Source organism: Colletotrichum truncatum, assembly GCF_014235925.2.
Source record: "Colletotrichum truncatum strain CMES1059 chromosome Unknown Contig_0003, whole genome shotgun sequence".
Classification (NCBI taxonomy): Eukaryota; Fungi; Ascomycota; class Sordariomycetes; order Glomerellales; family Glomerellaceae; genus Colletotrichum; species Colletotrichum truncatum.
The window spans coordinates 3471712-3498917 of record NW_027222400.1 but is presented as its reverse complement, the minus strand read 5'-3'; the positions used below and the strand labels follow the sequence as shown (position 1 = coordinate 3498917).

The 27206-nt window shown below is 53.1% G+C and overlaps 8 protein-coding genes across 8 annotated transcripts; 4 read left to right on the top strand and 4 right to left on the bottom strand.

Moving 5' to 3' along the window:
• Positions 1-967: 967 nt before the first annotated feature.
• On the bottom strand, positions 968-4440 carry CTRU02_205869 (ATP-dependent DNA helicase mph1; the record flags this gene model as incomplete). Its single annotated transcript, XM_036722944.1, has 2 exons — positions 968-4117; positions 4210-4440. The coding sequence occupies 2 exons, from the start codon at positions 4438-4440 to the stop codon at positions 968-970; spliced, it is 3381 nt and encodes a 1126-aa protein (XP_036585242.1).
• Positions 4441-5485: 1045 nt separating this feature from the next.
• Positions 5486-7688, top strand: CTRU02_205868 (mRNA export factor mex67; the record flags this gene model as incomplete). The annotated part of the gene is made up of 3 exons (XM_036722943.1): positions 5486-5992; positions 6166-7599; positions 7653-7688. The coding sequence occupies 3 exons, from the start codon at positions 5486-5488 to the stop codon at positions 7686-7688; spliced, it is 1977 nt and encodes a 658-aa protein (XP_036585241.1).
• Positions 7689-13081: 5393 nt separating this feature from the next.
• Positions 13082-13620, top strand: CTRU02_205867 (uncharacterized protein; the record flags this gene model as incomplete). Its single annotated transcript, XM_036722942.1, has 2 exons — positions 13082-13234; positions 13258-13620. 2 exons carry the CDS (start codon positions 13082-13084, stop codon positions 13618-13620), a joined length of 516 nt encoding a protein of 171 aa, XP_036585240.1.
• A 720-nt stretch (positions 13621-14340) lies between these two features.
• On the top strand, positions 14341-16617 carry CTRU02_205866 (pre-mRNA splicing factor clf1; the record flags this gene model as incomplete). The annotated part of the gene is made up of 1 exon (XM_036722941.1): positions 14341-16617. The coding sequence occupies one exon, from the start codon at positions 14341-14343 to the stop codon at positions 16615-16617; it is 2277 nt and encodes a 758-aa protein (XP_036585239.1).
• A 1410-nt stretch (positions 16618-18027) lies between these two features.
• Positions 18028-22090, bottom strand: CTRU02_205865 (snf2 family helicase; the record flags this gene model as incomplete). The annotated part of the gene is made up of 5 exons (XM_036722939.2): positions 18028-19207; positions 19261-19615; positions 20056-20158; positions 20596-21105; positions 21485-22090. 5 exons carry the CDS (start codon positions 22088-22090, stop codon positions 18028-18030), a joined length of 2754 nt encoding a protein of 917 aa, XP_036585237.2.
• Positions 22091-22544: 454 nt separating this feature from the next.
• On the bottom strand, positions 22545-23789 carry CTRU02_205864 (uncharacterized protein; the record flags this gene model as incomplete). The annotated part of the gene is made up of 2 exons (XM_036722938.1): positions 22545-23513; positions 23571-23789. The coding sequence occupies 2 exons, from the start codon at positions 23787-23789 to the stop codon at positions 22545-22547; spliced, it is 1188 nt and encodes a 395-aa protein (XP_036585236.1).
• Positions 23790-24626: 837 nt separating this feature from the next.
• Positions 24627-25061, top strand: CTRU02_205863 (U6 snRNA-associated Sm-like protein LSm8; the record flags this gene model as incomplete). The annotated part of the gene is made up of 3 exons (XM_036722937.1): positions 24627-24654; positions 24724-24800; positions 24867-25061. 3 exons carry the CDS (start codon positions 24627-24629, stop codon positions 25059-25061), a joined length of 300 nt encoding a protein of 99 aa, XP_036585235.1.
• A 337-nt stretch (positions 25062-25398) lies between these two features.
• On the bottom strand, positions 25399-26855 carry CTRU02_205862 (inosine-uridine preferring nucleoside hydrolase; the record flags this gene model as incomplete). Its single annotated transcript, XM_036722935.1, has 4 exons — positions 25399-26393; positions 26444-26613; positions 26662-26764; positions 26816-26855. The coding sequence occupies 4 exons, from the start codon at positions 26853-26855 to the stop codon at positions 25399-25401; spliced, it is 1308 nt and encodes a 435-aa protein (XP_036585233.1).
• Between the last annotated feature and the right edge of the window lie 351 nt (positions 26856-27206).

Below are 27206 nucleotides of genomic sequence, written 5' to 3'. Positions count from 1 at the left end.
CTAAACCTCAACCACAGCTTCTCAAGCCCGAAACTCAACGACAGACACGCCGTGCTCCGATTTCTACCTACGGTTACACACAGCTGCGAAATCCCCGTAGGAAGAAAAAAAGGTAAGCTTACTAATTTTTTTTTTCTTCTCCCGTATACCTCCAGCGTGTATGTGTGTATACACGCAGGGTCGTTCCGCGAGGATGGGAAGGACAAGACCATGAAATGATGAATTCGCATCACCCTTTATCTCATTAGGAAGAGCCGTCTGAGACGCCCCGGGCATCAAAGGCAGCTTTTCTTTGCCTCTTTTCGAACCTCTCCGTCTCCCTGTCTTCCCTCTCGGCCTTCTCTCGCTTGCTGGATTCCGTTACTTACCGTCCCTGGTTTGCATTCTCCACTGGGAGCTCTGCGTTCTGGAAGGCGGGTTCAAGGAAGGATTGAAGGCGGTGAAGGGGCTTCGGGGGTTGGATGGGAGGCGGGAGGAGAAGAAAGGGGGTTTGAGGGGAGCTGTTGCCCCTTCGGCTTCGTCCTCCGTGAGACACTCTACTCTCAACCGGCACATGGGCTCGGGAAGATTGCACCGTCATGTGTTATCCCGTTGTTCGTCGGGGGGTAGGGGCGGCGGTGGATGGGGTGGGGATGTAGTGCTTTTAACTTGGGTTTCTGATATATCTTGGTCACTTTTGACTTTTTCTTTTTACATCTTTCTCCAGATTCAAAGTTGGGAATCTTTTTTTGCTAACTTGGCATCTGTAGGTGTGCGTACGTGTTTGGTCACTGAGTAAGGATTTGGCTGAGTTGGAGATGGTGGCCCCGTCAGATAGCTTAATAAATTATGTTCATTCAATCATCAAGTTCATCGTCTCTGTCTAGTGATATTAGGTATCATCATATTCCGTCCTTGCCATGCTAACCAATCTTTATCCGACCCATGTATTCAGCGATGCAATGATGCCATAGTAGATTGGGACAAATCACTCGTCACTGTCACTTTCAAACACGGGCCGCCTCCTCTGTTGCCGCCCGCCAACGTGCCGCTGCGGAGTGTCGTCCTGATCGGACTCTACAGGCCCCCTGCTCGCTGATGGTTTTCTGGTGCTGCTGAGGAGATTGTCGTTCTCATCCATCAGCGAATCGACCGACTCCTGCGTAGGTGGAAACTCAGTCGGCACGTAGAACGGTTTAGAGGTTGCCGAACGCGACCCGGCTGCTGGAGATGCGGTTCGACTCGATGGCAATGTCGAGGATGTCGGCCGTATACTGGAGATGGGGTGGTCGTCCGAGACAACGAAGTCTAGAAGGTCCGCTCCGCTGTCAGATCCATCCGTATCCTGCATGTCGCTATCCCTTTCGCAGTCATCGCCGAGCTCATCGCTGTTGATGCCGCGGCCAGCTCTCCTCCCCGCCTTCCTACCGCGCCCTCGGGCAGCGGCCTTCTTTGGACGGCGTCTTGGAGGCGATTCTTCCTCCTCCATGGAGTTGCCCATCCCATCGTCTATAAGAGCTGAGGCAGAGGTGAAGGCTCTGGCTTTAGGCGCTCTGGCTTTTGGTGCGCCAGTTGATCTTCGCTTCTTCGGCCGAGACTCCTCGACTGGCTCGTCCTTGTCCGACAGCACCAACACCTGCTCTCTGCTTCTCGCACCTAAAGCCCCCTCATCCTCGGTGTCGCTGGCGAAAGGCGGTAGGGGAAGCTCCCTGTACCTGCTCTTGTCTACTTCTCCGTATGGATATGTATACCTGTCAACCGTACCCTGGCTTTGGGCCAATTGCTTGAAAAGCTTAACAAACTTCTTTGTACGCTGCCCATGCTGAACCTTGGCCACAGGTCGTAGCCGTCGCTGAAGCAATGGATAAGATGCCAAGCTTGGCATTTCGGTCTCCTCGACATTGGCACCGCTGGCTGGCAGAGATCGATAGATCCTATTAAGATCCGCCAGCTGAGTATTGGTGAGAACGACTGAGTTGACCGAGGGTATGTCAGCGAGGAAGTCGGCCTCAGTCGGCTGTGGGGGTTTTGACGGGCGCCCCCTTTTGGTGCCTGTGATAGGCTTGCCCATATCTGATGCCTTTACGAATCCCAACTCAACCCCGTCAGGCAGGTGAAACTTTTTGGGAGGCTTCTTTGCGGCCGCTCTCCGTTTCTTTGGCTCAGGTAGCGATGGATTTTGCGTGTTCTCGATTGGGATCTCAATCTGCTGCATGACAACTTCCGGTCGAATATCTCGTGGCACAATACGAGCCGAAAGGTCGTGGCGGAAGTTAAATTTGCTCCCTTCACAGATCAGCTTCTGCATTTCGGCGTAGTTATCCTTGGACCTGGCGAATGCCTCCTCTTCCTTGCCACGCATTAGCAGCAGGACGATGTTGCCCGCTCTCTTTCGTCCCGTTCTGCCCATTCGTTGAAGCATGCGGATAGGCGAGGACGAAGCATCATAGCACACGATAAGATCGACCTGTCCAATGTCAAGACCTTCTTCACCGATGGACGTCGCCACCAGCACATTGTATCTGCCGTCCTTGAACTTCTCTATTGTTTCAATCTGTTCGGCTTGCTTCATGCCGGCGGACCGTTTTGAATCTGCTTGACCAACAAAAACTGTGGCCTTGATAAGCGGCTTGTGAGCATTTAGCACCCGGACAATATCCTCGGCGCTGTCTCTGTATTCACTGAATACGATGACTCGAGTTGAAGATTCTCCGCCAGCATCCATGAAGTGATTCAGAATGGTATCTTGAAGGGCAGCCAGCTTTGGGTGGCCTACAAAGCCATCGGTGCGAAGCCACTTCTCGACCTTGGTCATCATCTCTTGGAAACTTTCGTCGTTGATAATTTGTTGTTTGTACTTGGATCCCTTGGGACCCTTTTCTTCGGTGGTGCTCCGGAACTCCTTCAAATTCTCGTAAAAAGGTCTAATGCCGTGGAAATTCAGGAGTTTGATGGCATGAGCGAGACTGGCGAGGATGCTAAACACGGCCCGCATCATGAATTGCACTGGCGGGGCAGCCCTTCGTCCCACGTTAGTAAACCATTCATGTTGTTGTTTAACTAAGCCGAAAGTTGTGATGGCCATCGGATCTCGTCCGTAGTAAATGTTTTGTTGCGTGAGCTTGTCCATCAAGGGCTTCAAAGCCTTTGAAAAAAGGTCTCGGATTTCAAATATCTCATCAGAAGGGTCGAGAAGGACCTGGTCAACGTTCCTCTGGTGCACGTATTGGCGAATATCGATGGAGTCCTCTGTCCTAATCTCAATATGAGAGATTCCCAGGTTGTCGATGATCTCTTGAACAGTCTCAATCTTGGAGCCGGGAGTAGCGGTTAGAGCCAAAACTCGAAAATAGGGATTGTAGCGGCGCATCAACTTCACAACTTTTGCGTAGGCGTACTCGCCCGTTGCACGATGGGCTTCGTCAATCACCAGAAGTACTATCGACTTCGGGTCTGCATAGCCATGCGAGATATCATTGGCAAGAGTTTGCGGCGTCATGAAGAACACACGCTTGGAAATCCACTCGTCATTCCTTAGTGCCGGCGCCGTGTCTCCCGTTAGAAGGGTTGTGTTCGAACGGGATATGCCCGCGATATTGAAGCACGCATCCACCTGCTGGGCCACTAAGGGCTTAGTTGGAGCGACAAATACAATCTTGGCATCTTTTGTCCATCGGTAATAGTTCAGCATGACGGTCGCAGCAATGAATGTCTTGCCCAAACCCGTGGGCAAAGCAACGAGCGTGTTGTTGAAAAGTCCATTCTTGACAATGCTGAACTGATAGTCTCTTGTAGCACCGAGATTGGTTGGATATAGCCAAGTCTTCATAGCTTCGCGGTCAAGGGCATGATGGGCTGGTGGCTCTTCTGGCTTGTCGCCTCGATATACTCTCCCAAAACCTGGTTGAGATGGTTGCATAGAGGCGTCATCTACTACAGTGCCGCCAAGCAGAGTGGTTTGACGAAATGTTGATGATGATGTGCGAGTAAGTCCATTTACTGTCCTTGGTGCAGGGGCCGCCGTTCTTCTGGATACTGAGCTGACGACCTGAGGCTCTGGTGAGGAGGAGAATGCATCTGAGGGCAGATCATCTAGTCCCTCGCTAATGGAATTGCCCGGTGCTGTTCTGAAAAACTGCTGGGTTATATGTTAATCATATCGTTCTAAATTTGAAGACGAGTAGCTTGGGGGAGCCATGATCCTCTGCGCCTGAGAAAGGGATCTCTTACATTGAACGATGCAGATTTGGGCTCGGTGTTCACATTGTAGATATGAGTTTGACGCCCTGTATTAACTCGATTAAAGGATGGTGTCAGAGCCTTGCTCGCCACTGAGTTCCTGGCTAGTGGGAGGCTCTGCGAATGGAGAGCAGATGAGCTCGATGGTCCAGCTTGAGTTTGACTGATTGCCTCCACCAAGTCCTCGTCGGCAAGATCGTCATCGTAGTCATCAGAGTCCATGGTGAATTATTTACCTAGATTTTCCTAGTACGTGTGAACGAACAAGATGATCAAGTAGGCAATGCTGTCATCCTGGTGCTTCTACTGTAGCTGAGTGGGGCATTGGCCACCAAGTCGTGGAATAATTGATGCGCGCCTTGAGACGCGTCGTTAAGTCGACGCGAAACCATCTCTGGATCACATGATTAGTCATATGACTCACAATATTATATAATCAAAAATAAGGTTCTCCAATGAAGGGAATCACAGACAGTTTCTTGACGGCAGGTGGGCCCGAATACTTACTAGGAGTAGATGGCACATGAGAAAATTGACACATTTGTGGCTTCAGCGGAACATTGGCTTTTTCAATGGAAAGTTTGTATTCACCTTTGAAAGCTGCCGAGCCGTACTACGCAAACATGTCAGTTCTTTCCCATTGAGCTTCTTGGTGTGTTTTTGTGTGATTCACTGCGATACCTGGAAGGTCCCTGAAGAGGCACCTGTTACCGGAGCATTGTAGCTGGGCGACTAAAGGTGCTAAACCTATTTGAGAGAGGTTGCATGCGACCTGAGCGTTCCTGCCTGCCTGCCTAGTGGCTATCCTTCGTGGTGGGGCTGACTCAAACGTCACTTGCTCTTCGCGACAGACGAATTTCTTCACTGCGTCTTCGTCGTTTCTTCCTCACTCATTTCCGTCTTCCACCAGCACCACACAAGAAGCACGTCCTCTGCAACCAAGCGTGTCGGACGAACTTACATCGTTCTCTTTGTTGAATCCACAAGGCCCTGCCAAAACACCTCCCATTCGCGATAGCCGACGAGGTCACCGCCAGGTCCTCGTGGCCTTTGTGCTCGGAAGCTTTTTGCGACCTGATACCGACAATAACCCTTCGTTTACGACGTCGGATCGGTTCACTTGGACGCTTTACTCGTATTTTCCAGCGCGGAAAACATTTTTTACTCTTTACCATCATCTCTGCTCAGCGTGCACTAGCAGATCAACCACCCAAACATCAGCAAGCATCGTTACCTGCATCACTACACACGTCGCATCAACTCGACAATGGCGCCTCCCCGAGCTCCCCGAGGCGCGGCTTCTCAGCCTGCGCGCGAAACTCGCAACTCTACATTGGGCGCTAAATCGCGAGGCGGCGGTGGCATTCAAAAGCGAAGAGGAGGCAGAACTACCACTGATAAAGACGGTGATCTCGACATGGGTAGCGGCGCTGGTGGAGGCGGCGGCGGTGCCCGCCGAACAAACAACAAACCAGCTGCGGCTGATTCCAATAATTCCCGACCCCAAAGATCGACAAGATCTGGCGGCCCCCCGACCAAAGCGGGCTCGAAAGTGCATCAAGCAATTGCTCGGCACTTGAATACCGGCGACGGAGCAGACCTGGTGTCAAAGAGAAAGCCGCAAAGCGGCGGTCTTGTATGGCTGAGCGTGAAGGGCTTGAAGGAGAGCAGAGCCGCGAGCAATGATGACGGCGGTTTGCGGGACCTACTGACCTTTTTGGAACGGAAAGCCACGACCCTGTCCAACCGCAACAAACAGGTCGTTATTAAGAAGGTATGTTGTGATAATGTGAGGCTCAGGGGAATTACATAGGGATGCCGAATGGTCCATACTCGTCCGAAAGCCAGATACTCTGCGAAGCGAGAGACAAACAGCCCATACCGGCTGCTTATGCCCTCACCGTGGCCAGGGTGAATCTCATTGCGAAGCCAGCTAACGTTCAATAGTCAAGTATGAGAGGGGAAATAGTCACTGTTGCAGCAAGCAAGGAGGATGCGGAGGAGATTCTTAAAGTCAATACCTTTACCTTTGCAGGGGCAAAACTAGAAATCACCGACAGCGATGGATCCATTGCCAAGGCGAACGAGGCATCTGCTGCGGCTCAGGAGACGAAGTCCAAGTTGACCAACATCATGTCACTCCGATATGACATAGAAAACAAGCTTCTGAAGCTTGACGCTCTCAACCAGGACGAGGGGCTCATCCAAATGGGCATGCTGGAGTCTAAGGATCGGGCCGAGAAGCTTTTCAAGGTCATGATGAGGATTTGCGACGACTTGTTCAAAACCCCACAAGCAAAGATCGATGCTATCCACAGCATTAGCCTTGCCAACAACGGTATCGACACCGTTATACAGGTTGAAGAAATGGCAGACACATTCCCTGATCTCAAGAACCTTGATCTCAGCGGAAACCAGATCGCAAGCATGGGTGGTTTGTCACGATGGAAGGGCAAGCTTCGCAAGTTGGAGACTTTGTACGTGACAGGAAATCCGCTTCCGCTTGGAGATCCCAAAGTCATGGCAGAGCTTTTACAATTCTTCCCCAAGTTGCAAAATTTGAACGGCGAGCAACTGACGCCGGAACAAATCGAACAAATCAAAGCAGCGGGCCGGCCGCAACCAATTCCTCAACGCGGCCCTGATTTCCGTGATGCCAATGGCATTGGAGAGTCGTTTCTTCTCGAATTTTTCGTGGGTTACGACAATGACAGAACGAACCTGCTCGCCAAATACTACGACGACAACAGCCAGTTCTCCCTGGCAGTTGACACCCACTCCATTCGCGAGGAAAACCTGCCACCTCCTCTGCCGTGGGCTTCCTACATCAAACAGTCACGCAATCTCCAGAAGATCACAACTCCTGCGGCTCGGGCTGCTAGACTGACAACCGGAAGGGAAGCTATCTGGAACCAGTGGAACGACCTACCGCAAACAAAACACCCAGATATCAAGGCGGACATTAGCAAATACATTATGGACTGCCATTTGCTACCTGGACTTGCCGACCCATCTGGACAAACCGCAGGCGGCGTGGACGGCATGGTTATTTCTGTACACGGCCAGTTCGAAGAGTGTGACAAAGCGGGCAAGACCGGACTCAGGAGCTTCTCTCGCAGTTTTGTCCTCGGACCTGGCCGACCAGGCGCCAACCCAATCCGCGTCGTGAGCGACATGCTCTGCTTGAGAGCATTCAACCCCCTTCCCAACGTGTTTGTCGCACAGGGCCAGGCCCCATCTGCCCAGGAGCAGCAGCAGCGCCAGGCAATGATTGCGGAACTATCGAAACAGACAACCATGACCCCCCAATACTCGGAGATGTGTCTGTCCGATGTTGCATGGGACTTCACCAGGGCCTTGGCAGTTTTCCACGAGAAAAAGGTAAGATAGCCCGGAAGCTGGACCATTCGAGAACCCTTACTAAATTTGCGCAGGCACAATTACCAGCTGAAGCATTCGCCAGTGTTTAGAGAATGCTGTGCTCGTCTCACCCACTCCTTTAGCATTGAGCTATTCGGAGGACATGGGTGGATTGGGAAAGATCACGATGGGGCTTCAAGTACGACATCGGCCCTCTGGCCCACCCCGGTGATTATGTATTGGAAGAAAAACTCCACACACCGAGTGCAGAGTATTGGGTAGGGGCCCTTGCCAACAACGCAAGGCTCGGAGTATAGGAAGATAGGAGGAAAAAAAAAAGGAGTCATCTCCCCCAGATGTGAGGTGGAACATGACAACGACAAAAAAAGGAAATCCAGATCGGCTTGGCAAGGAATCGAGGGGCAGCTCCGAAGCGCATTCGTATATACCTTTGTACGGAACAAGAAGGACCACATCATAGAGGTAGCGAAATGAATTTGGTATGGAGGAGTTCATGCTAGCATAGCCATAGGGGGAAGGGTGGTGGTGTTCAATTGAAAATAAATACCAAGAAGCCCAGTTGACGGGCCTGAAGATTATTCAGAGTCCTTGGTCGCAAATGTGGTAAAACGTGACTCAAGTTCAAACAAGATAACTAGTAGGCAAGAATGCAAAACCTATACGGGAGACCGGGCGCTATGCGTTTCGAGTCGATCGAATTTGGGCGATAATGATGACGACGTCCATGGATATAGGTGAGGGGGGGCTTGGGGGGCTGGCTGAAGATTAGCAGAGACATATTGATATGGCGCTCAGACAAAAAGTCGGGCCTCTCTCTCTCTGTCTCTCTCTCTCATATATCGACAGTGCAGGTGACTGAGATGATGATATAAGGCTGAGCAAGATGACCGCCCCGGCAGACCAATGGAATTGGCAGATGAACATAAACTCAGGACTGGAATCCTAGAGACGCGCGGTTTAGGTTTGATGAGGAGCGGCGTGATGGTCTAGTGTTTGACGCTGCTTGTCAGCTCGGCATATTTTTGGGGGGGGGGACCGATAAGGATGGTCGGATCCGATTGTAACTGGAGTGATGGAAAATTTTTTTTTTTTACAGTTGAATTTTTTTCACATTATTTTATTTTCAGTTCACTTTGGCGGCGGTCTACTAGTACTAGTGGACACATGTGATGTGGATGGATGAATATGTGACGCAGCGGGCGCTTATATTGGGAAGTGCAAAGGAAATATTTATATATCCTGGGGTTCGGCGCGAAGATCGTCACATCACTTCCATTCGTGTGCTGCTGGTGCAGGCTAGTGCCCGGGCGGGAAAGGTGCTCCCTAAAAGCGTCTCTGTCAGTGGTGTGGTCTGCTTGTGTCTGTCTGCCTGTCTTGTCTCAGTGGGCGAGCCAAGGAAAGGGGATGGTGGGAAAGAATAGAGTGGTGCGTAGTCAGCAATCGACACCTTGAAGAGTCTTGGGACCCCGTTTCTCCGATTGGATTCATGCATGATACCGGGAGATCCCTTCCCACACCTTTGAGATTAGCAGACCAGTTACTTCATTTGGGAAAGATTACCTCAGCTTGCATTTGTTTGACGCTTGCGCAGCCGCCAACTGCAAGGAAGAAAAAAGACGTTTGACCTTGTTCTTTGTTCGTGTACTTACTATGTATGGTATGCATGTTATTTTTTGTAATTTTTTTTTTTTAGGCCGAGTGTGACATGCACTGGTTTTTATTCTTATGATCGTCTTGCAGGCAACCTCTTCGGCCGCATATCGCGGTGTGCGAAGGGCAAAGGGCCAAGGACCTTTTGAAATGATAATCTACCTTGCCGAGCGTTGAAAACTGCTCGCTTGATGTATCCACGTGTCTCGGTTTTTTCCTTCCTTATTTCTTGTTATGGGGAAGGGGGGGAAAGGGGCCTTCCGCACAGAGCTTATTTACCTTTTGATGGTGGCTTGTCTTGTCTTTTGTCTTGTCTAGAGATGCCCGGGCCACATCAGCCGAAATTCAAGGTTTGTGACATGGCTGACGGCGCCCCGAACGATAGCGGGGAGCGACAAAAGGTGAGCGACGATACTTGAGATGATTTATGCCCTCGGCCGCAACAGCCCGAGAGCCGACCTGCTGTGGAGGAAAAGCATGATGATGGTGATGGGGATGAGGTGGGAGAGGGGAAGGGGAGGGGCCCGTGAGGGAAATCGTTCATCGGATATATTATCAGACCGGTTCAGAGTTGCCGGGAGGACGGAGTCAGGACTGGCTTGTCCTGTCGCTGTCTCATAACAGGCATTACCCTGAAGTTGACAATCATCGACAAGCAACGCAAGTACTAAACAAGCAGGCACAGGCATGTGTTGCATTTACCTGGTGGAATGTTGGAGCCCCTTTCGGTACCGTTGGAGGTTGATGAAGTTCACGGGATCAGTGACATTTACAGGAGGCCGTTTTTCCCCCTTCCTTTTGGACATTGACGGCCACCCCCCCTGCAAAGCTATGCCTTTGCGGTACGCGGCCTTCTCCTTCGACGCCTAATAGTGTGGATTCAGAAGGAGCTGCTGGAGCAATGGGTTGACCGTTGCGGCGAAGCCCTGCCGGGGGAAGAGAGAGAGAGCCCCTCTCCGTTCCACCGCGGACAGACAATTGCTGTGTCGCGTACAGTGGAATGGAGACGGGCGCGGGAGGGCATGACACCAGAGGAGGGGCGAAGATCGAGACCCAAAGGGAAAAAAACGAAGACAAAAAAAAAAAAAAGGAGTCGTACTGAAACCTGAGATACCATCAAGCATATTAAAATGTATGGCGTCGAGTGGCGTCGTCACTTGTTTGGCGTCGGTCGGTCGGTCAGGCTTGGGCTTTGCTGGAGCTTATCGGAGCCGGTTGATGTCATGGCTCTCGGGATTGTGGTTCTCGACCCCCCTCTCCTCCCAGATGGATCGCGATGAACGGGGCGTCTTATGCTTTGAAAAGGGAAAGATGAGCTGGGCCGAGAAATGCGATTCGTGTCTTGTTCCTATTCAAGGGGGCTTGCGGGCTGGATTAACGCTTTTGTCGACTCTCGGGCTTAGTTGAGAGTATCATTGGAGCCTAACACGGTCGACGTTTCCCGATCATGGTGTGGCCGGTTGACCGACATGGGGCCATGTCCCGGGGGGCCGGCCAGAATAGGATTCTGAGTATGCGGCTGTAGTCTTGTTTCCTTCCATTTGCAACACTTTTTCGCTTTCGTCTTGCGCCTCTTTTGCATGGCTATTTTTTTTTTTTTCCCCCAACCGCTTACACCGGCCAAGGCAAGGAGGATGGACAGTGGGACGTAGGTAAGCGATGTTTCTTAAAAAGAGCACATGGAGGCGATGGACGCTGGGGGCCAAGAGAAGGAGCTCTTGAACAGGGGGCTGCCGAGCCTTGAGTTGTAAGTGTGTTTCCTTCTGAACTTAGGGAATGCGCCCTGCAAGCAGTCTGCAGGTAGGCTTCAGGTGAAAGAAGTGAGTGAGTATGCAGCATGCAGCGTGCAGCTCGGCGGCGCTGCGACTGCTGGCGCTGACGCTGATGTTCTTAGAAAAGGATTGCAGTAATTAGTGCGCAGTGGTAAAAAAAAGGGTACCTTGCATCGGCTGGTGGGCTTCTCTTTCCAGTTTTCGGCTTGGGTGGCTTCAGGGGCGGACGACGGTTGCTACAGGGGTTCACTTGTCTAGTGCGTTCCAGTCAAAATGCCATTGGGGGTTTGTAAGAAAAAGGGAGATACGTACCATTCCAACGCCAAGGGCAGGGGAGAAACGCCCAGCATGTTTGTCCACCTTTTGATGCAGAGGGCAGGAGGAATAGGAGGGGGACGCCTGCGCTGGACCTGGCTCGGACCAGTAAGAGCCCCAGAAAACCACTCAGTGGGATTCGCACTCTAGCTTGGTGATGCTCTTTCTTTCACAACTCCCCCAGGGCAACCGCGACACCATTCCACAGCTCGCTCACCTCTCCTGACCATGACCGCAAAACCCTGCTTTCACTGCATTTTTTTCTTGCTTGTCCAATTTCAGCAATCAACACAGAAGGGGACTAGGTCCTCCCCCCACCGCCTAGAGCACGCAAGCAGACTCCATACCGCGTGGCCACAGCCCGCACTAGACCTGAATACGGCTTCGGGCGGTCGCGCATCATCTCGTCCATGGACAGGCGACAGGCATCATTTTGATTGCTTCCAATTTACGAATGGTGACTGCTGGATGCTCTCCCGTGCCGATGTTGAGCCCCCTTCCCCAGCTTTGCCGACCCATTGCGTCCGCTGAAAGGCCCTGTGGTTCTCGACGCAATTTTGAGGAGCGTGGTGCGGTACGAAGTATGACGCCAGTCTCTTGCTGCCGTCTACTAGTACTGGAGCAGAGGGTAATACGCCTCACCTGCTTGGTGAACGGATAGGCCCCTTCTCCACTTCACTCACTCTCTATTCCGCTGCAGGCATCCTGATATTGCTTTAATTGAAGTCAGAACGGGATGCAGGTGCCCGCACTCTCCCTGCTGCCCTTGGCCCTGTGGCTTGCCGCCGGGGCCCTCGGATCTGACTGTCTCGTCAATTGACTGTTTGCTGTGAAGGTAGATGGCGGGTTTTGATCAATTGAATTACCATTTGGTGGTATGACAGTAGCCGTGCCTTCGACCCAAAGCGAGGCAATCGAGCGAGTTGCAGGCGGGCCGGGCAAAGAAAACACGTGCATTCCTCTCTGTTTGATTCATGGCAACAAACGGAGGGGGTTGAACGATGGATGCCATAAGTGCTGTCAGTCAGCCGCCGTCTGCAGTGATGTGTGGCTGTCACCTGTGTCCGTCCAGTCGTTCACCCCTCTCCTCGGCCACGACGCAGAGTGAAAGTCTGCCCATGCCCATCAAGCGGGCCCGGACACGAGCCACGAGAAGCCTCGAGCACAGGCTGGCACGAGGACGAATAAGACGATGACGAGACATTCAGTAGACGGAAGACGCAACGGCTGGCTTGACTTGCTTTGCTTCACCACAAGCGGTGCACGCGTCTCTGCTTGCTTTTACACCGTAACGATATAACGCTATTGGGGCTACACTACAATACTACTACGGTGAAGCCTGCTATGGCGCAAGGTCCATCGCTACTACGAAGCCATGCTTAACGCTTTCCAGGCTAGAGCAGAGGAGTTCCGCCTGTTGTCAGCACAATGGTCGTCTGGCTTGGCTGTTAGACTATTCAACCGTTGGCTGCTTGTTCACAACTGACTGGCGCCAAAGCCCCCTTCTCAATTGCCAAGTGCATCCACACCTGGCCAGGAACGAGCGAGATTGAACTCGTTGATAGGCCAGATACCCCCGGCACCCCCTTTTTCAATCTCGTGCTGGTTAGGTCCCAGCCTCAGGGTAGCAGCATCTCGGACCTGTACCTGGGCGGCACCGCAATGTCTCACCACCTATCCAAGTATTCTTGGCCCATCTTCTACTTTGGCGCTCGTCCAGGGACCCCCTGCTCTGACCCCATTTGATGGGTCTTGGGCCGTCTGATTCGTTAATCATCTGTCCAAGCCACCCCGGCCGAGCAACCAGGACGTTCCTGGCGACCCCTGTTCACGATTCCCCAAATCCCTGCCCTCGTGTTTCCTCGCCTGCAACTCAGGCTGTACCTGGTCGACTCCTGGTCTGCTGGTCCTCGCTCACCAAGCAGCAGTTCGTAGTAGTGGCAGCGACCAAGCCGTGGGCCACCCTCGAACGAGGTACCACTCTTTCTTTCGCCTTTCCTCCTCTCACTCACCCGATTCTCTTGACTGGTCTCCGTCCCGTTTCCTCTCTCTCCCTCTTCTCCTCCGGTGCCGTGTGTGCATTTTTCGCTCTTTCGAGGTGGAATTGTTGCTCATCGTCTGGAACGTTGAATCTCTCAAAGGAAAACACAAGACGCTCATTGTAAGCCTTTCTTCGATTCCAACGCGGCAAGATACAGGACGCACACCTACATCCGTCCCATCTTTGCCTCCTTATCCCCTTTTCCCACCGACCAAACCGACCGACCGACACGAGCAACAGTAATACCCTTGGGCCGATACGACCTACCCACGACACGTACACTTACTTCTATTTTACGAACCAGGTTCAACGACTACGAGTTCTCCGTGTGGCTACCCTCCCAAACATCTGCGACGCAAAGTCCTTCAGGACCGGAGGAACACCAGTGTCTTTTTTTGTTTCCTTAACATCCAGCTATCCGGGCCGTTTCCCCTGCTTCTGGTCTGTCTAGGATTGGGCCCCCCGAAAGGAACACCAGAAACTTCGTTCTGCAGATCAAACTCCGAGACAAGACCTTCGGTTCCCGCCCACGACAAGCTTCAAAGTATTGTTTCTTCCTCCCTCAGGACCGTTTCCCGATTTCATCATCGCCATCACGTCCTGCCCTGCGATATTGGGACCGACCGAACGACTTCACTTCGACATCCCGAACGGTAGACTTCCCGGTTCGAAGCCTCGACGGCATTTGTTTGGCAACTTTTACCCCGACCGTAGGATTTCCCCTGGCGAACACTCGCCAAGAATCTCATCTGGTCTTTATCCGTCTCATTTGAAGGCGCTACCTCGTAACGAAGTCTGGCTTCAGTGACGAGAAATTCATTTACACGATCCCAATCACCAGAGATAATACGCGCCATGTTATTGTAGAGTGCACGCATACATCGTCCTCCGCACGCACCTACATCACCGACACGACCACATTTTCGCATCTTCCGCAATATCATATTCAAATAGACGGACACGATGACGCTCCCCGAGCCCCCCGTCGCTCTGGACAACATCTGCTCGGTTATCTACAACAACGTTCTTTACACATATTCCGCAAACGCTTTTCAGTCGCTATCGCTCGAGGAAGGAGCGAAATGGAAGACATTGGAACAGGGTGAGAAGGTAACAGGCGGTGTCTGCGTAGGCTCAAACCCCAAGGATCCCAGCCAGGCAGGCTTGTACATTGTAGGAGGAAAGGGAACGTCGGCGAGTTATCGGGGTCTGCAAAAGTATACCTACGCGACAGGCAAGTGGGAGTCTATTCAACCGCAGGACGCCGTCACACAAGAACGCTTGCTCCACGGCGCGACATACCTCCCAGGCACTGATCAGATTGTCATCTACGGCGGCAGTCAAGATGGATATTCTGGGCCTTCATCGCAAACTTTTGTTGTCGGAGCTTCCGCACCTTACCGCACCCGCGCCTACACCTCTACAGCACCACCAGTGGTAAACCCGATCGTGCTCCAATGGTCTGACACTCAGGCGGTCATGGTTGGAGGCAGTACCCAGAACACCAAGGTCATGCTGTTTAACCCTGACACTGTCTGGGTCGATTCCGGCGCGAGCCTCGCTCAGCCTATTTTGAAGGACACGACTGCGATTAGGGCGATTGTCATGAACGGAGACGATGGAAGCAAGAGCTTGTACACTTTTGACCTGTCGACATCTCCGAATGAGGTCCAGCGCATGGTTCTTCTTGATGCCACAGGTCAGCCGGTTGCAAACTCAGCTCCCGTTTCAAAGAAGGCCGCTCGTGGAGTGGACGGTATTGTGAAGCGTGCTCTTACACTGGCCGACTGGCCAGCATACAACAGCACTCTGGCGCCTACGGGAACACGTGCCAACTATGCCCTTGCTTCAGACTCCAACGGACTCGTCGTGTTTGCCGGAGGCAACAAGGACGACGTCCTTTGCATGTTCAACGCCCGCGAGAACAGCTGGCAAGACGCCAATCAGAAGTTGAGTGAACAGGAAGTCCTCATTACCAGTGAGACGACTAGCAGCGCCAGTGCCTCAGCGACTTCCTCTAGCTCAAGCACGTCCTCAACTTCACTCTCCTCTATCTCTTCAGCCATTACTGCACCAGCATCCGCTTCCGCTTCCGCTTCATCGTCCGCTTCTTCCGAAACGGCTGCTCCCGCCGTTGGCGCTCCTGTCAGTGCCAATGCCATTCTCGGTATTGTGCTTGGCACCATCACCGGCATCATGATTCTCCTTGGTCTCATCCTCTTCTGTATCCGACGACGCCGTAACAAGAACCAGCCCAACCCCGAGCAAGGCCAGAGAGGTTTCCCCGATGAGAAGGCTGCTCTTGGCTACGACAATGACTTTGGCGCGAGCCCCCAATTCAGGGGACATCAGCAGTCTGACTCGGCCGGATCGTTTTCTTCCATGGCTATTCTGATGGGCAAGGTTAACGGTCCCAAGCCTGTCGGTGCCCCTCGCGGACCCAGCAACGACTTCAAGCGCGGCTCGTCCAACAGCTTTTTCAAGAGCACTATCAGCAAGCCTATGCCCCAGGTGAACGAGCACCCTAACCTGGCGCCCCCCTCTCGTGACGAGAAGGGTGTGTCGTTCGCCGCCGACACCGTTGAACCCCGTCCTACGACACGAGGAAACCCAATGGGACGTCCTGGCGAGACGCGCAGGAGCTCAGGCTGGAACCGATACTGGTCCGGCGGCAGCGCCCTCAACATCCTCGGATTTGGCAACTCGAAGAGAACTACCGTCGACTCGGAAACCTCTCACTACTCAAACAGGAATCGCATCACGCAGGACTCTGCCACTGTCCCTCCTCTCCATCTCATTACTCAGGATTTGTCCACTGTCCCGCCCATTCGGCACGAGGGCCGGCCCGAGCTCAACCGCGTGGTCTCAGGCAGCCCAACTGTCTCAGACTATTCGAATCAGATCCCCTTCAGAGACGGTGTGTCTGGCAAGATCGAGTCCCCCCGCCGACCTACCTCGGACGCGTCATCCGGCTATTCGAGTGGCATCCCTGAGAGCGTCCGCGATACCTGGGACCCCATTGGCTCTTCCAAAAAGCCTTGGGGTGCCGACCGAGCCCCGAGCAGTGTCTACGCTGAGAGTCTCTACCCCACATCTCTGGCGCCGAGCATCCCATCACGGCCACAGGCTACTCCGAGCGGTGTAAGCCAACAGCCCCAGCTAGCCATGGCTTCAACATCATCGGATATGAGCTGGCTTAACCTCGGCGAGATCAACAAGGCCAAGCAAAATCAACGCTAAAATTAGCTGGCGATTTACTTGAAGTCATGGCAGGGACGAGACATTAATCGCCTCTGCGCAACTCTTGGAGCTCCGCTCTCGGCCATGGCGCCTTAACGACATCTCAACATCATGATCCGTCCTTCACATTTTATACCCAGGTCTTTTCCGGAGCATAGTTTTCGGCGGGGGCCTCTGCATTCCAGCATAGACGGCTTAGAGCACTCAAAAGTCCACCACTCGTTACATCCCAATACTACCAAATAGTCTCTTAGGAGACGCACGCATAACTCGGCTTTGCCGTTGACTACCAACCATTGCCTACCTAACTATCGCCGCGTACATTATTTCCATTACTTAACATCTCTGTCTCTCAAACTCTCTCTCTCTCTCTCTCTATCTCTATCTATCTCCCTCACACGCTCTCTCGCACGACCGCAGGCATGGCATGTTCCTCGGGCAGCGTAATTCTTTTCATCCGCTCGTGAACATAGTTTCCCTTTTTCCGTCTTCCCATTTTCTCTCCATGTCTCTTTCCCGCTTTTCTTCTCTTCTTGCATCTCTTCTGTACATTCTTGTTAGAGCGAGACCCGGGACAGGTCGTTCCCTTCGCAGTCAGTCATTTCCGTGATACCAATATCGCAGACAAACCCAACTACAACAATCACCGCATTTTGTTTTTGGTTGAAAATGTAATTTTCAATTTTTTTGTTAACTTAAGGGGGTTAGAGGAGGTCCGTCGTTTTCACAAAGGGTGTTATTCGCGTGGGGCAACCACTTTTTTTCGTGTTTTTCGGAACCCAGCTGCCTTATGACCCCTTGATATGAAAATGGTCGGTGCAAGGTGGGAAGGAGCAAAAGGAAGGGAAAGAAGGGGGGGGTTTGTTGGACGGGAAGGGCTGTTGTCGTTGAATCCTTGATGAAGATGAAAAGGGGTGGGATCACTGTATTATTTTTTAACTACTTGTAGGCTTTTCAATCAAAGGCTTGCCAAGTTAAGATCAACTTTGCATTGGTGATGACTAGCCGACTTTTTTGAATATGGAAATGTTCGCATCTTGTTATCTGCTCGTTGGTTCTTTGGAACCTGACATGATGGTGTTACACATCCAAGTCTGATGTGATTGAAGAGGTAGTCATCACCAAAACGGCATCTACGCGTTGCGTCCTAGCTCTCGAAGAGAGCAACGTTGCAGCTTAACAGTTGTGCTCATTATCGGACTACAGCTGTGACGAATAAAAAGGGTATCAGTCAAACTTCCAAGTCGCTCCCTTTTACCGGCTCAAGCCTAGGGCTCGCCTAGCCCGGTGTTTTGACACTGTCCAGCCACATTGGTCAACATATATTCTGGATTCTGGAGCCCCCCGCCCCCGGATCAAACTGACCGACCGAAGACGATAGCGAAGCCCAGTCAGTCATGAGTTGTTCATTTATGCATTTACTACTAGGCTCTCCCCCGGCTGTGCCTCCTTGGCAGATGTACCTCTAGTCTGCCACGCTTCCCGGGTATATATCTCAAAGCACCGCGCGCAGTTACCGCAATAGCCGCAGCCCTTTGGTGTCCAGCTCCCTGTAAAGACATTGAAAAAGCAGTCTTCGGAGTCGCGGGCCCCGGCGCGGGGAGGGCGAGAGACGAGGTCCGGCATCGCGGGGAACTCAACCTGGTGGATGCGTTCCCTGTTCCCGGCGCTCGCGGAGACAATGTCGACGCCGTGTCGCTCGCCGACCTCGATGAGCCGCTGGAAGCACAGCTGCTCGTGGGGCCGCTGGACTCGCCACCACTCGCGCCAGTGCCTGTCGTCTTCCAAGTAGATTACCTTGAGGTCCGGACACCTCCGGGACTCGATGAGACGGATCAGCCAGGTCTCCGTCTTGGCGGCTCGTTCGCGCACCCTGTCGCCGCCGACCGAGAGCACCTGCAGCGACGTCGGGAACCACGACATGAGATACTGCACGGCGGCCTCCCGCTGCTCGGGGGTGCCGCTCCATTGGTCGTCGAAGCACTTGTAGTCGTCGCTGCAGGTCCACAGGTCGATGTCCTCCTCGTCGATGTGCAGCTGGCGCAGACGAGAGAACTTGTCCAGCTCGACTTCGTCGGCGTGGTAGAGCACGCAGCGGTAGCCGTGCATTCCCCACGCGTGGTACATCATCAGGCTCTCGAGAGACCGCTTCTGGTGCTGCCGCGCAAGGCTGACGACCTGGTCGACGTCGTCCCACCGCGAGTCGCTACCGCAGATCGCCAGCGACTTGAGCGCCCTCGGGGCTTTGAGGATGGCGTCGAGAGAGTCGTGCTCTAGCTGGCCTTCGTTCTGGAGGAATAGGTGTTGAACGGTAGAGCAGCCTACTGTCAGGCCAAAGCTGTCGTCCTCGCGGGTGTCCTCGTTGTCCAATACCGTGTCCAACAAGCCGTTGAAGTTGATTGAGTCTATTCGGGGCAGTTTGAAGAGGCTGGCGAGGAGTTCGGGCTCGAACGTGGCCAGGTTGTTTGGAAACACCGTTTCAAAGTCCACGCCGATGGCCACCTCACGTAGGGATTGGAGGCCCGGGGACCACCTGGACTTTGAGTGGCTGTTTTCTATCAGTGAAGTGAGCCAGTGGAGGCTGGATTCCCTAGTTTTGCTGTTAGGAAAAGGCTAGCTCGATCCATAGCACTACATTCTTACGGTGGATTTCGACGCCGGGTCCTGGCGTGCTTCAAGCTTCTCAGGTGTGGACTAAGAGCTATGACAAGGAGTTTGAGAATGCCGTCGCGGCCTCCCTCGAGATCCAGTTTTGCCATTGCAACATGGTCGTCCTCCATATGGAGTTCATCCTTCATGAGACGCATGTACTCCTCCAGCTCGCCCTCAGCATACGACCACGTCAAGGGGGATACCTCCTGGTCCAATGCGATGGGCGGTTCGAGAGTGTACGGTCGCCAGTCGTCCCAGTTTGACCGCGTGCCCCAGAATTCGAACGAGCGGACATGCCATGCGAAGATGGCGCCGTCACCTGCCCAGATGATGCGGCGGAGAAGGTCTGGTACGGTCGACGGGAGCCGGTCACAAACCACGCGCTGTTTGTGCGCTTCTTGGTGTTGTCGCAAGACATCACTTGAGCATTGAGCCATAACCCTGCAGGTGCATGCTAGGTCAAGATGGGCTGAGGGATGCGTGAAGCCGATGATGCGCATGAGGAGCTCTGGTGGGAGGCTGGTGATGCGGGTTATGCCTCTAGTAGGCACCGATCCTTCCGATGCCATGATGGTCGATGAAGCCATAAATACTTTACAATTGGGATATCGGTGTACGCAGCGTGGCTGTTGAAAGCTCACCGAAGCACGACCTGTTTTTTAGCTCTTGCATGCTTGCGGCGCCAACAGTCTAGATCTGGCCCCACTCTGTTGCCTAGAGTGGTATATCCCGGCAGGCGGGATAAGGAGTAGCCAATGTCCCTTGGCCAATGCGGCGCGAACTTACGCTTAGGACGTTCAGCGTCTTCAATGTGGTTTCTACGACCTATAAAATTCGTTGTGACGTTCTGCCACTCTGAGTTGAGATAGTTGACTTTTGCAGCCAGCGACTGTGAAAGCCACTCAGCACCTTGACCATCTCGCATGCCAAATTAATCGGGTAAGCGATTCGCTAGGAGTATTCACTCTGGTGGGTGCCATTCGCTGTAAAGATCCCATTTTCTCTGTAGGGTACGCGATGTGCATTTCTGGTGGCCTAGTGATGCCACTGGTGAAGTGCTCAAGATTCAGCTCAGTAGCACCTGTTCTGGCTTCAGACGGGCTATTGGTAAGCTAGTGGCCAGGTGTCTAGTGCTCTTCCGACTGTGTCCTTAACACTATACACAGAATGGTATCTGCCTCATTCCCTTCGACGCAAAGGTATCGTCGTAAATTCTTCATGAAGGCAGGGCTAGCTTGAAGCCTGCCACTTATCCAACAGAGCGACGTTCCATTCCTTAAAAACCCGCTCACTTGGCGGGAGAAGTTCGTTGCTCCTCCGCAATACCTCCGCAGCCCGAGCAATATCTGCTGTGGGAAGGTTGACCTCTTGAACATCAGAGGTCATTGACTCCAGCATCGACTCGGCCTCCTGCTGGTTGATCTCCCGGTAGAGGAGCTTGATGGCAGAACGCTTTCCTTCGCGCTTGGAGGAGGCGTACGTGATATTGCTGTTGAGAATCCACAAATGAAGCGCTGGGGATGAGTCGTACCCATTGCGCACATTATGCGACGAAAGCGTCGGGACAACCACTGATTTCGCTGAACCAGATCGAGATAGGGTTGCGATTAAGGTAGCTGCCAGACAGTCTGAACTGCTGGGCGGAGCTCCGGATGACGCTGTTTGGCATGACACTTGCCACTTGAAGAGGACAACGGATGATATGGCAACGTTGAAGAAGCCGATGTGGTTTTTGCAGCCTGAGCAGATGACGTAGAGCATCCGTGGAGGGGGGTCAGCCTGGCCGGCCAATACTGCTGAGCTGGTGTCTGATTGTTCAGAGTTTGAGGAGGAATACTGTACAGGGAACGAAAAGTAAGTTAGGGGAAGAGAACACCAAAGGCTATATATATGCATGTGAGGACGAACATGTCCCTCCATGTAATCCCAGGGCTTCCACGGCTCTGGAAGTCCCCAGTGAAAGCAAGAGGGCGACGTCGTCAACCGAACCAACCGAACCCGTCCGCCCAATGACGGAGGTTTCGGTTGGACGGAAGCCTGCCTGGGCAGGACCGACTAGTAGTTAATATTGGGACGGAGTATCGGTGACCACATCACTGAGCGGCAGCAGAAGCTGTCGATATGGCCTCCTTCTTAATGTCCCATGGAGGTAGTAGCACAGCGTGAACATCACAAGACAGACCAAGCATGTCAGTAAAAGAAATATACAACTCACAAGTAGCCCCTGGCAGTCGGATTCAGTGAACAGCAGAGAGGTGAGGTCAACCAAGCCGATGCCGTTCTGCGCAGCGATGGACGAGTTCGCGCCGTAGCCACGCTTCGCCAGATGCTCATGATCATGCTCATGCTCATGATCCGTCGGCTTATGGCAGTGCCAGAAGTCCATCATCTCAGCCCAGTTCTCGCTCGGCAGATCTTTCCACTCCTCCGCTTTTCCCTGAGGCACGACAACCGCCGAACAGTTTCTGCATTTCACAGCTGAATCCGGGAGCAAGTCTGTTGCCGCCCATGGCACAGGTTCCTCGAGAGGCCCGCGGGCTATGGGTACCGATGATGTATCGGCTAGTGGCAGACGCCACGATAGAACGCTTGAACCTGGATGCGGTGCAGGAAGGAGACCATTTCTAGGTGCGACGACCTTGCCTGGGAGAGAGAATGCGGTTTGAGAGCCTGCATGTTGGAGGTTGAGCTTCGCGCCGTCGGCTGTGACCCTGCCTTCTGTGTTTCTCTCGGCGGGTGACGGGAGAGTAATAGCGACAGAGAGCTGGCGAATATTTGTGAGAAGCTCCGCGTAGATGGTTGGCGTGTCTTGGGAGAACATCACGGGCGACGAAAGGTAACTGTGACTTGTTTGAAGTCTGTGAGTTCGTCCATTCGCGTTGGATGAGAGTCAATCTAAGCTCAGTGAGGACCCGCGTTAAGTGGGTCGGATGCGCGCTGTGGGCTTGTGGCGGCAGTTGGGACGCGCCTGAAGGTGCTAGAACACAGTGCACCTCCTCCAAATCTCAACCTACTTTTGGTCACCCTCGTTCATGGTTTTGATCGTCACAACTCAAGCAATGAACATGTTGAGCAAAGCCACTCCTCAGTCTCAATTTAGGAGCCGAAAATCGACAACAAGATTCTGAACGATATGATGATACAACTAACGTCAAATTGTAAGGACCCCTACATCCACAAGCAGTGGTTCACATCTCATGTGAAACAATCATTCGTTTAGCAAACGTTGCAATGCAAAGACAAAAACACGTCGTTAAATAACTGATTAAACTACACTATGATGTTTGACGTGGCGCTGTTTGACTTGAAGGCCATTCATGAAGCTCATATGCAGGAGCCGGGTTGCTCCCGTGGTCCTCAAGTGGAGGATTCCGGACGTCTCTGAAGTGGGTTAACTCGATAGGTTCCTCACGACTTCCAGGCTGCGTGGGCTCTCCTGCGATAAGTCTCCCTTCGTTAGGGTCGATTCTCGAGTAAGGCGGCAGCTCGTCGTCAACGGCGTTTGCATCGGCTTCTCGGTGGACTGGCGCTTGCTGCGATCGTGGTGGCCGATATGGTCCCGGCCCCCGGGTTTCTCTCCTTAAGCGTTCGAATTCATCTTCAGGCTCTGGCGGGTACAGGTCCAGATTCTGCAGTCGATCCCACATTTTCACCGACGCAGCATATACGAGACGTCCAAGGAGATGGCTGATGAAGGCACACCATGCCATGGCCTTGAATGACGAACCAACCGCGTGGTATGGAAAGACGTCTTCATAGTCCCCGAAAGCAGCGTTGGCTTTGTGTGCAGCTGCCGTTATCATGCTCGAAGCCACCAGCAAAGCGACGAGGGCGAGAGCATGTGCAGCCATGACCACTCTCCAGTGTGGTGCGTTCAGCATCACTTCGTTTCTCTTGGCGACTATCTGGAAGATCCAGGTGCCGAGGGTAATTGCCAAAAAGATGCCGTACGACGACAGAGCATTCATCGAGCCAACTGTGCTCGCACCAGTGAAGGTGGCGTTTGTTGACCACTCGAAATGGCCTTCCGATGGTCCATATCCATTCGGTTCATAGAGCTTTTGTGAAAGGTCCGATTTGATGCGCTGTAAGTCAAAAACGCTGCCTGGCATCCTACGGATGCAGCCTGCCAGCGCGTACTCCCTGTCAACGTACATCTCCTCAAAGCAGCAGCTGCTCATGAACCAGGTCAACGCGAATGTACTTTCGCGCTGACTTTCACTTCTGCGAAATGCCGCCGACCACTAGACGGTTTCTGTCAGCGCCATGCGCACCGTTACAAAGGTTTGATATTGACTGACTGTGACGAGGTAGACGTCTCTGCTGTAAACGGCTGCGCCAGCCCGTATACCCTCGTTAACCCAGCCGCCAACGCAGAGGGGGATAATGATGGCTATCGCGATGGCGTCGAGGGCGGCTGCGATCCAGATCAAGTGCCGCCTGATCCTCCTTTCTTCTGGGCGTGAGAAAATGGACTTTTGAGCTGCGGGCGGTACGTCTTCTTCAGTATGCGCGTCCATTTTGAGGAAGTGAGACGGTATCAGTTTACGAGATGCTCATAATATTAGACAGCCTTGAAGTTCGGGAGGGCTAACAGCATCCTCGAGATTGGAAGTATGTTCAATGCCAACTTCTGGACGCGCGAGTGATGAGTAAAATGCAGGGCTGTGAGAAAGGGGCTCCTTTTCATCGTCAGTCGCCTCGTTGGGTTTTACGCGCCCCGCGAGTGCTCTAGTGCAATCAGCAATGCGGCACAGTCGACGATACAGCTTGCAGGGTAACGGTATAGCTGCCGTTTCGGGCGTCGAGAGAACTTATGTGCCGCTTGGCATCACCATCATTTAATTTGAACTTCATTTAGGCGGAAATGGGGAGAAATTTGACTTTAAGAGGATGAACAATATTCTCTGATTATTCGCCTAAGAGGATGAAGCCCACACCAGTGAACGGTAGTCTTAAAACTTCATAGGATGATAAGTTCAAGGTTGGTGTGATGACAATTCAGTACAATAGCTTCGAGAAGGTCTAGTAGTAATTTCATACATAGTAGTGGGCAGAACGCACAGACCAGCCCCTGGCTGGATAGAAGCTTCTCAATCGTCCGTGTCGAATTTGGCCAAAAACGGCTTAGCTCGGAAGCTCCGAGGTCCTCCACTCAGAATTCCAATTTCACCAGCCGGCTTGCGAGTTCAACATTTGGTACGACGGGCTCGGTCGAACAAGACAGAATTCCCAAGAGCTTCAAGCGGACGACATCCTTACATCGCAAGGCAAACTCTTTAAACCGATCTAATTCGATTCATTCCATTTCTCCATTTCTCCATTTTGAGTCCCACTACAAAGTTTACACCGCAATCATGGCAACCCTCGGAGGCTACCTGAACAGTACGTCGCGATCTTCCTAATATCACCCCCCAGCTCACGACCTCGACATACTAACCGCTTGGCTTACAGAAAAGGTTCTCATTGTTACGGCCGACTCGAGAATCTTAGTCGGCACCCTGGCAGCCGCCGACCAGTCCACAAACCTCGTAAGCTTTTGCAGACCACCCCCTTCTCGCAGACATTGCAGCCAGCTAACCGTGCTGTGTGCGCAGGTCCTTAGCAATGCCCAAGAGCGAGTAATCCAGACCCCCGAGAGCGGCGAGCCCTCCGTCGAAGTGCCCCTCGGCCTATACCTCGTCCGCGGCGACAACGTCTGCACCGTCGGTCTGGTGGACGAGCAACTAGACGATAGCATCAACTGGACCGAGGTCAAGGGATCCGCCATTGGAGGAACGAAACACATATAACCCAGCGATCGACATGGGACCTGGGTGGAGTGGCATTATTTAAGTCTTGGATCACGGATTGGGTTCTTCTTCTTTTTTTTTTTTTAACGAGCGGGATACCCGAGTGTTGGGAGATGCGAGCTTGCGGCCTGTCAGAAGGGCTAGCAAAAAACACACATACAAGATACGGCGTTGAAATGTTTTTCTGGGTTGGTAGAGAGAATGAACATTGGGTTCCTACGGGGTATGCGCCTGCCTTTTCTATCTAATCTCCATGCCAGTCTCTATGTCGTTGCGCTGACATTGACTCCAATGAAAGTCCCCTACGGTACTCCCCGGGGATCGCGTTGAATACTGCTCAACCAAAGATTCTCTTCATCAGATCATGCGCGCAAGCCTCCTCGCCGGGGGACTCGACCATCCTGTTGATCCTGTTGCCTCTGCTGTAGCTGAGCCAGCCGCCAGTGTCACCGGGCACCTCGGCCAGAGTCAAGACGTCGACGCCGTCGCCGCTGTTCTCGCTGGTCTCAAGGGCCGCCTCGGTGTACTTGGCCCTGATTCTGCGGTCAATGACGTGCATTCCGCGCGTCCACTGGCCAGAGGTCTCGATGCGAATGTCCTCGGGCTTCGCGACAGGCTTCCACTTGGGGTCGGACTGCGTCAGCAGGTACCAGATGGTCAGTGGGTCATGCAGAGAGAGACCGGGCTCCTGGCCGTTTCCTTCCATGGAATCGATCTTCTCAAAGGTCTTGGACATGAAGTGGTCAACCCACTGGCCAAGAGGGCTGCCGGACTCCACGATGGGCTTGATGCGCTCCGTGAAGTAGTTCTTCATGAGGAGATGGGGCGTGGTGATGTCGAGAGGGAAGAGCGTCAGCTTCAGAGGCTTGGAGAGCTTGGCCGGGTAAGGCGGGAGAGAAGACTTCTTGTCCGAGATGGGAGGCATGGTCGACCGAGGGTTGGGGGAGGTCAGAGCAAAGACTCTAGCCGCCGCAACCGTGTCGGCAAAGGTGTTGAATTCGCCGACGGGGGTGATGTTACCCTCGACGTGGACTGCACCGCCCATGACGCACAGCTCCTTGACGCGGAGGAAGGTCTCGGGGTCCTCGGCGGCGGCGAGTGCGACGTTCGTCATAGGCCCGACGACGCAAATGGAAATGGTGTTTGGGGGGTTCTCCCGGAGGATGCGCAGAATCTCCTTGTGTGCAACCTGCTTGGCGGGCGTGAAGTATTGGTTGAATGGGGACGGGTCGTGGTCAACGTCCTTCTCCGTGTGGAAAAGCGACTTCCACCTCTCATCAGGGGAAAGGTGAGGGTGTCTCTCGTGCACGCCGTGTAAGCCATCAAGTCCGTCTGCACTCGTCAGTGGGCAATCCTGGCCCGTCAGGTTCGGGAATTCTTACGGAAGTAATCGGCAGCAAGCTCGTCGTCCTCAAGGGGATGCTCCGCACCGACGGCGACAATAGGCTTGTAAGTCTTCATTGTCTCGAAGCCCTCGGGCTTGCCGTTCGCCTTACGCCAGGCCAACTCCTTCTCCAAAACGTGGAATAGAGCAACGGCGTTCCGCAGACAGCTGGAGAATGTCAACACCTAAAGCCTCCACCAACACTACGGTGCATACCTCTGCAGGGGCACATTGCCGTATGTGACGGAAATCATCATGACCTCCAGCTCCTCAGGGGAGGCCGAGAGGGCCAAAAGCATGGCAAGAACATCGTCAATGCCTAATATGGCGGTTAATCTCAGCTTATTACAAGGCTGCTTTCAAGTCTCACCTGGGTCAGTGTCAATGATGACACGGTTCTTGGGAGCCATGGTTAAGATAGTTGAATGTAGTATATTATCCCAAGTGAGATGAATGTGATGAATGAGCCTTGTTTTCGTCCAAAGCCCCCACGATCTGCGACAAAGAGATATAGTATCCAGATGGGACTGTTATAGAAAACCGGACCCAATGACTCAGGCGGACTTCGACGGATATCGGCGGTTTGGAAAAGCTAGCGGAGCCGCCCGACACTGACGGGCTGCCTTATAGTGAGCGTGTATAAGCTCTAGTTGCAGCCTGTAAGGGTTTTACTCAGTGAAGGACGCTGCAGAGAGAATTGGGAGTGAGTGACCCCTCATTCCTAACTTCTATGGTGGGGGTGTCCGCGGGCATACACCACT